Raw genomic sequence first — 9112 nt, forward strand, 5'->3', positions numbered from 1 at the left:
ATTTCTCACTTCCACTGTATAATCATAAGGGATTTGATTTAGGTCATACCTGAATGGTCTAGTGGTTTTCCCTACTTTCTTCAATTTAAGTCTGAATTTGGTAATAAGTAGTTCATGATCTGAGCCACAGTCAGCTCCCGGTCTTGTTTTTCTTGACTGTATAGAGATTCTCCATCTTTGGCTGCAAAGAACATAATCAATCTGATTTCAGTGTAGACCATCTGGTGATGTCCATGTGTAGTCTTCTCTTAGGTTGTTGGAAGAGGGTGTTTGCTATGACCAGTGCATTTTCTTGGCAAAACTCTATTAGTCTTTGCCCTGCTTCATTCCGTATTCCAAGGCCAAATTTGCCTGTTACTCCAGATGTTTCTTGACTTCCTACTTTTGCATTCCAGTCCCCTATAATGAAAAGGACATCTTTTTGGGGTGTTAGTTCTAAAATAGGTCTTGTAGGTCTTCATAGAACTGTTCAACTTCAGCTTCTTCTGCGTTACTGGTTGGGGCATAGACTTAGATTACTGTGATATTGAATGGTTTGCCTTGGAAACAAACAGAGATCATTCTGTCGTTTTTGAGATTGCATCCAAGTACTGCATTACGGACTCTTTTGTTGACCATCTGAGGGATTCCTGTCCACAGTAGTAGATATAATGGTCATCTGAGTTAAATTCACCCATTCCAGTCCATTTGAGTTCGCTGATTCCTAGAATGTCGACATTTCAGTCTTGCCATCTCTTGTTTGACTACTTCCAATTTGCCTTGATTCATGGACTTGACATTCCAGGTTCCTATGCAATATTGCTCTTTACAGCATCGGACCTTGCTTCTATCACCAGTCACATCCACAGCTGGGTATTGTGTTCTTAGACAAACACTAAGTTTGTCTTAGTGTTCCTTAACTCTGCCAAACAAGAATGCCTGAAACAAAGGGGCAGGACCTCCACAGAAGGTCCTGCTTGTTTCACTAAGTAATTGCCTTCTATACATTGGTAAGCAAAGGTCTGAGTTTGAATCTCTCAAATACTTTATGCAAAAGCATAATCTTCAGTCTTTCCTATCACCCTGAGTTAGCAATGCTCCCTGGGAAAACCTGAGGAAAGTGAGATAAGGGGAGTGATCTCTGATATTCCACTCTTAACCTGTTGTTTTGTCTTGCAGGAGACATGTAGTCACCAAAGTCCAGTAACGAAGCAGCAAAAGTCTCACTTTCTCAAGTGAGTGAAACGAAGCCCTTTTCTTCCCCTCTAAGGATGTCATTGGAGAAGGCAATGGCACCCCACTCCAGTACTCTTGCCTGGAAAATCCCATGGATGGAGGAGCCTGGTAGGCTGCAGTCCATGGGGTCGCACAGAGTCGGACTCGACTGAGCGACTTCACTTTCACTTTTAACTTTCACGCATTGGAGAAGGAAATGGAAACCCACTCCAGTGTTCTTGCCTGGAGAATCCCAGGGATGGGGAAGCCTGGTGGGCTGCCGTCTATGGGGTCACACAGAGTTACACGACTGATGCGACTTAGCAGCAGCAGCAAGGATGTCATAGCCTCAGAGGTCAGATTCTACAAACAGCCGTCTGCGAACAAGGTATGTATGCACTTAGCTGCTTTACAAAATCTCCATTTGATCCTTACATAGTCATTGGCTTTAGTGCCAGCAAAGGGTTAGAGCACAGGTCATAAGTATAAACAAGCTTCTGAGAATAAAGAGCAGCATAAAATCAGTGACCAGACCCAGCAGTTTACCACCAGGAAAACCAAAGATGATTCTGTCCAGGAAGAAAACACAGCTTTAGAAGAGCCCAATTACAAACCACGACACCAAGATAGAAGGAATAATGAGCCAGAAAGAAGAACCTTGACAACTTAGTATCCTTGCACTAAGGCCTCTTGGCACTTAAGACTGTACCAATAATCAATGACAGGAAAGAAAGATCCACACTTGGGACTCATACCCAACAGTGCTGGATTTTAAGAATATGAAGCTCAGCAGAACTGGCTGAGTCCCACATTGACCAGCTTTCAACAGAACCTGAAGTACAACTCTCCCTAACACAGAAGGCTCTAAACAATGCCTTTCTCATCATTTTAAACTATGTAAAAAAAAGAGGGCTTTGAATTTTGATCCCAGTTCTACCATTAACTGAATACATACAGTGTTTAAATAGTGGTTTATTGGTCCTAAAAATAGAAACACAGGGGCTTCCCTGGTGATTCACTGGTGAAGATTCTGCCTGCCAACACAAGAGACATTTCCATCCCTGACCCAGGAAGATCCCACATGTCACAGAACAACTAAGCCCGCACACCACAACCATGGAGCCTAATTTCAGAGCCCAGGAGTCACAACTACTGAAGCCTGAGTGCCCTAGAGCCCGTAGTCCACAAGAGGAGCCCCCACAATGAGAAGCCCTCACACTGCAACTAGAGAGTAGCCCCCACTTGCAACTAGAGAAAGCCCAAGTAGCAATGAAGACCCAACAGAGCCAAAAATAAATAAATTTTTGAAAAATTTAATTTTTGAAAAATTAAAAAAAAAATAGGAACATAGGATTTAAGTAAAAAATTTCTTTGTAGTATTGTCAGTTCACCCTTTTCTCTGCTAAAATGTAATACAGGTTCACTCAAAGATCCCCCCAAAAAAAGTGTAAATTCAAGATAAAAGAAATTTTAAAGCAAAATAGGAATGTAGGATATACAAATATCAGATCATTATGTTGTATACCTGAAACTAACATGTATCTCAATTTTAAAAACAGGACTGTAGGATTATTTGTCAAATAACATGACAGCACCTGGTAGAGTGCTTGATATCCACAGGCAATCAAATACTATCGTATTATAAGCCATTAAAGACTGCACACAGAAAGCTGTGCTTATTTTAGTGGGATGGGAAGCACCGGAGAACAAGAGTGTGAAGAAGCAAGCTTCACAACTCATGAAAACTTGTGTTCAAGAGTCTATTGCAGTAAAAATTAATTAAAAAGTCTATACTACACATGCAAGGGAAAGTCCAATAAAGGGCCAACTTTGCCACCCATTTCCTCAGCTCCTTCCATCTTTGTTCTGAACCATTCTCCACCAGAGGGCAGTCTCAGCTGCTGTCTGCTTCAATCCAGGGTAAAGCCTACACATACTTCTGCAAATGGTGCCTTCTGATTGCCATTACCTACTAGCCTTCCACTCCAGCCAAACTAGCACTTTTGGGTCCCCCAAACACCACTAATCCAGACTCTTAACTTCCACCTCCTGTAACTCATGAGATCCGAGCAGTGATCACAACTATTTTATATCCTCAATTACATTAAGCTGGGGTGGCTGGGTGGGGTTCAAGATCCCCTTCCCCCTACATATCCAGCACTTGCAGCAGACTGAGGAGCTGTTCTTTAAACTCTTAGCTGGAATAAGGTGGTCTCATTAAAAGCAACAACTCCACTGGGCCAAAGTGGGGAGTTTTCAGAAGCTACAGTCTTATAAACTGAGAACCTGGGAGCAAGCAGTTCAGGACTTTATCAAAAACACTTCAAGGGGACTATTTCAGATGAGAAGGACCAGAGCAGTAAGAAAGACCTACACCCTAGCGAATGCTAGACAAAAACCATAAATTGAATCTTCTCAGTCATGTTTAGATTTTACAAGGACAGACTCAACAAAAACATCGTCTTGAATCCTGAAACTTCTCTAAGGACCTAGAGATTTCACCTCAAACCTTCTTGCCCTCATCCCTCCTCAAAAAAATTTTTCTATTGAGCATTTATATAATTTGGTATTTGGTGACTATAATTCTTATAGATACAAAAAATATCCTGCACAACAGAATGAATTTGTAAAAGACAAAAATGTTAACACCTATGAAATCCTCCTACACTTTAACAAGTTGAATCTGCAGCAGTAAGTAATTCTAAATGAGCAGGGTAGAAGCTGGGAATATGCAGTTGGAACAAAAAGCCTTTATATTCTCCTCTCCAAGCTTTTCTATTACCTCACCCCCACAACCCACTATAATCCAGAGACTGCAATTCCTTAAAGAGACATAATAACCCTTTTCCTGTCTGGTAGACTTTGCTCCCACCATCTTTCCCACCCTATCACTCCACTGTCCTGTCACCAGGCAAACTGGCTTACCTTCCCCATGTTTGTCAGTAAACTGGAAGGCCTGAACTAGTCTCAGCGTCTCATCCACAGAGCGGCCAACAGGAAGGTCGTTTATGGTGATCTGTCGAAGGATTCCTTTATCATCAATAATAAAAAGGCCCCTGGAAGAAAATATTTAAGGTCAGAGGGAGAGAGTACAGTTTAGAAATTGCTGTTAAGAGTAAATCAGCAGAAACTGGCCTTCCCCTTAGGTCCTGCATAAAGAATGAAACCATTATGCCATCCACCTTAAACTTACACAGTGATGTATATCAATTATTTCTCAACAAAACAGGAAAAAAAACAAAATAAGAAAGTCTCCACAGATCACAGCTCTACTTATAAAAGATCTTCAGCCAATCAGCCAGTTTCCTGGTGCATATATACCTGAATGAGATGCCTTCATCGGCCTTTAAGACCCCATAGTCCTGAGCAATGGTGCGCTTGGGGTCTGATATCAAGGGAATGTTCATGGGTCCCAGTCCTCCTTGTTTCTTGGGTGTGTTGATCCTATAGTAAAAAAACACACATACAATCACACTCATTAAAATTCTTCTATAACAAAAGCATTAACTGTATCTATCCCACTCCAATGTTGCTAATCTAACTGCCCAGACAACTTAAAATAAATTTTTTCCAGCAGTAAATGATGGTTTAGTCCCTAAGTTGTGTCCAACTCTTGGGACCCCATGGACTGTAGCCTGCCAGGCTCTTCTGTCCATGGGATTTTCCAGGCAAGAATACTGGAGTGGATTGCCATTTCCTTCTCCAGGGGATCTTTCGAACCCAGGAATTGAGCCCGGGTCTCCCGCATTGCAGGCAATTCTTTACCGACTAAGCTATGAGGGAAGCCCAGCAGTAAATGGCTGAGGCCAATTAAAATCACCAGGTACACTCAGTTGCAACCCAAGCTGCTTTCCCTCTGCTGCTAAGTTATAGGAGCAACAAGAGGAAGTCAGAGCATTTGTACTCCTTCCATGAGGAGCCAGAAGTCAATACTTGAAAGTCTATTGCCAAAGCCTCCGGGTTCTAGTTGCTGCTTAAAAGTTCCTATGCCTGGACTTCCTTGGTGGTCCAGTGGTTAAGACTTCTACCACGCTTCCACTGCATGAGGCAAAGGTTTGATTCCTGGTTGGAGAATTAAGATCCCACATGCCACACAGCACAGCTACCAAAAAAAAAATCCATAATAAATTTTCTACAATAAGCCCATGCCAAATGGACCAAGAGATTTACCATGCCAGGTGACAGAAGTGAGAATCCACAGAAGCACCAATCACTTGGCAGTTGAGTTTCTTAAATTCTTCTGCCCTATCACTGAAAGCAATGATCTCCGTGGGGCACACAAAGGTGAAGTCAAGTGGATAAAAGAAGAACACAACATATTTTCCTGAAAAAAAAAAAAAAAAAGCCCATTATCCTTTGAAATAGACTTCCTTGCTTTGCAGAGAATGTAAACCTAAAGACACTTTCCTATGGGAAAAAAGAAGCCTTTTTAAACTGATGGCAGACAACTGTTAAAACACCAAGATGCTCAACACAGATGATGCCTAGCAGCTACTGTAGAACCTCGGCTGTAAGAATTTTCCTTCTTCCATGTTAGCTGCCAACTACAGATAAGCACTGTTCAGTCTAATTTTGATCTTCTCTGGGTAGTTAAAATTAACACAAACACCAAGTTCTTCAGTGAAGAAAAAACAAGGATGCAATCATCTACTGCCAATACTCATATAATCAGTGCCCAGAAAGAGCTTAATGGCTGGATTCTCTGCCACAAGGCAACAAGACCAACAAGAGAAAGTCACAGCCTTTGGTATTCTTCCACAGTGAACCACAGTAATGTGATAGGTAAGGTCTAAGTGATACCTAAATCATCACAAACATGGTTCAAATAAGTCTGATAGGATGCACAAGCAAAGAAAAAATTTCTAAGACAAAAGTTCCCAAAATTCTCCTGGTAGGTAATAGGATTTCTAGTTGGAATTTTATGAAAGTCATTCTGATTACCAATTGAAGTAGATCTTCAACCTGTCAAGCAGTCTCTCACCAACAATTCCAAATATTCACATTTCCAGATACCAGCAATGTTTCAAAATCAAAATAAGCTGGTCCTTTTGACATTCACTTCAACCTTCCCCCAGGGTTTTGCTAATAAGCTTCAGCAGGTCAAGCCCAGGAGGGCACAGAGCAACTCTTCCTAAACCTCATGCCTTTACCCTTGGGCCAGGGTCACCTCCCTATGGTGCTACTTACTTTGTTTGCCAGGAGGAGCTTCCCTCCATAGGGCCCCACTTATCTGCTCTCATTCCAACCAGTATGTGGAATTTGTTAAGAAATCTAGTCATAGGTTTTACCCAAAAGCTAACTCTATGAACTGCTATATCACCAAGAAAGGTATACTTGACACCTGAGTTCTTAGGTTTAAATGCTAGGAAATCCGTATTTTGAACCGTCCCAGAATACCTTGCTATTCTAGGACAATAAAGTAAAAAGATCCTCATTAGTATTTGCCTGGTGTCTACATGAAACTACTTAACAGAAAGGAGAGTTGTTCCAACTGTGACATCAATTTTTCTCTGGAGGTAAAATGTCAAGGGAACATGCCTAAACCCTCAGTTGTGACACACATTTTTGTAAACTGAACAGTTTCACAGCTCCAAAGACTTGAGCTCTGAGACTTTAAATTGTCCGAGGCTTTAAACTGTAACAAGATAATGAGTTTATCTCCAGTAAAATAACTGAGGAGCAATATTGGGAAGATAATTGAGATATTATGTCCAGATATAATGAAGTATGCACATGCCTTCTCCAGAAGTTGTTTGGACTTGGGAGATCTACCCTATGTTCACTGATGATAATCACCACTTTAATTCAATAGGAAGGCAACAGCCTCTTATCCTAAAGATGTAAAAATCATTTTACACTCAAACATGACAAGAGATACAGAGAGTGAACAAGCCCTCCCTAGATTGTAATATAATTTCATATTAATGAACCTAATTAATTACTCTTACCTTTGTAGTCAGCTAGGCTGATATCCTTGAACTGACCATCTGGCATAACAGCTGTTGCTTTGAACTGGGGGGCACGGTGCCCAATTTTGGCATTCCCTGAAGACATATTGCTATCAGCTGGAAAAGATGAGAGAAAGTGAATTAGAAACAAGTCTTACTTTTCTAGATAACAACCTTCATTTATTTAACAGACTCAGCTGTAGAAATTGTCCAGTGGTCTTGAATATACACATAAACTTTTATAACAGTAAGAAGCATGAACTGAGCTTTCCAACTTTTCAAACAAAAATATTACACATCTCTGAATCTCAGCTCTGTTTTCATTTTTGAGGGGAAGGACTGTTCATTTGAGATTTTTAAATTTTTATTGGAATATAGTTGATTTAGGAAAAGGCAATGGCACCCCACTCCACTACTCTTGCCTGGGAAATCCCATGGACAGAGGAGCCTGGTAGGCTACAGTCCATGGGGTCGTGAAGAGTCGTACTCGACTGAGCGACTTCACTTTCACGCATTGCAGAAGGAAATGGCAACCCACTCCAGTATTGTTGCCTGGAGAATCCCAGGGATGGGAGCCTGGTGGGCTGCTATCTATGGGGTCCCACAGAGTTGGACACGACTGACGTGACTTAGCAGCAGCATAGTTGATTTACAATGTTGTTTTCACTTTAAAATGGGAATTTCTTTATAAACTGAACTCTTCCTGAACCATCATCTGTACAATTGCTTTTTCTTGTGTACGTTTATTATACAGGTGTACAGAGAGAAGAGAGGAAACTCTCAAACCTGGGCCCAAATGTGCAATGCCATAAACACTGAGCACCCAAGCCCCAGAAGCTGCCATGATGCCCTTTCCCTGGCCTGCACCTCCATCTGCCTTCAGAACGTGGGAAGCACCCTTTAATCTTTCTCTGGGTAGATTTCCCAAGACACACACCCTAAAGCCAATCCAATTTTTTAAGAGGCCAAGTCCAAGATTATGGCATCTGCTCAATTTCAAAATTCTAAGCGTTGTGTTTAAAGCCCAGAAGTCCTTTCAAAAGTGAGTTTACCGAGGGACCAAGATCCTGGAAAAATGGTAAGTAGAACAAGAGTCAATTTATCGCCAAAAAGCAATATAACACTGGATTCACCCTGGTCAAGACCAAGGTAAGATTTAACCCAGTAAGTCATCAGTTTGATAATCCCAAGAAGCTAACTTTTCAAGTCCCCAAATTCTTGGTTCATAATACTACAACCATAAGAAAGACTGAACATCGACTGTGACAATTAAAAACCCAACCAAACACAGGAGGTGACCCTCCTTATTCAAACCTGCTTTTCCAAGGGATCCCCACGCCCACTAAAGCACGACCAAGAGCGGGGGGCGGGGATGCTGCTGGAGTTCCACCGGGTGTGTCCCCTTCAGGAAATCGCCCCTTGAAGGTCCCTGGTAAAAGCCACACCCTCAAAACCCGCTTCTTGTACCCTCCCTGCCACTCCCATCATCACCCCCACCCTAGCACCTCAGAAAGCTCAGCAGAAGAGTGCTCAGTCTTCACCAAGGGCATTTAGAATCACTACAAACCCCATTCTGCAGGTGGAAAAATAAAGACGGAGAACGGAATCTTAGGTAACTTTCCACACCTGAAGATGGGGAACAGCCTCTCCCTCTACTACACGACCGACGGCTAGCCCTCAGTTCCTGATCAGTTTGCAGATTCACTCGAGAAGTTTCCCTTACCCGCCCGTCAGGAGACTCCATCACCACCAACCCGCCCAGATGCCACGCCAAGCCAATCACCGCTTTCTGCTTGTATTGCTGGGGGTAGGGGAGACTCAAGCTGCCGTTAGCCTCGGGTTTCAACCTCGTCCCCGCACCCAAAGGAGCCCCACATGAGGATCGCTTCGCCTGGCCGCCTTCTTTGTCCGAGGAGCCCAGCTGAGTTCGGCGGGCCCCGAGAAGACGGAAAAGGTGACGGGCGGGGCGG

The 9112-nt window shown here is 42.5% G+C and overlaps 1 protein-coding gene across 1 annotated transcript in view; it reads right to left on the bottom strand.

Annotated features, from left to right (window-relative positions):
- The window catches only part of PRDX1 (peroxiredoxin 1), a 13624-nt gene that overhangs the window by 4275 nt on the left and 237 nt on the right, over positions 1 to 9112 (bottom strand). The window contains exons 2-5 of the mRNA XM_010847850.1: positions 7143 to 7259; positions 5365 to 5518; positions 4516 to 4638; positions 4120 to 4250 (exon numbers count right to left, since the gene is read on the bottom strand). Coding sequence (XP_010846152.1) covers positions 4120 to 4250; positions 4516 to 4638; positions 5365 to 5518; positions 7143 to 7248 — 514 coding nt within the window. The 5' untranslated portion in view covers positions 7249 to 7259. The remainder of the gene's footprint in view (positions 1 to 4119; positions 4251 to 4515; positions 4639 to 5364; positions 5519 to 7142; positions 7260 to 9112) is intronic.

This window comes from Bison bison, unplaced genomic scaffold (assembly GCF_000754665.1).
Source record: "Bison bison bison isolate TAMUID 2011002044 unplaced genomic scaffold, Bison_UMD1.0 scf7180017864256, whole genome shotgun sequence".
In the NCBI taxonomy this organism is placed as follows: Eukaryota; Metazoa; Chordata; class Mammalia; order Artiodactyla; family Bovidae; genus Bison; species Bison bison.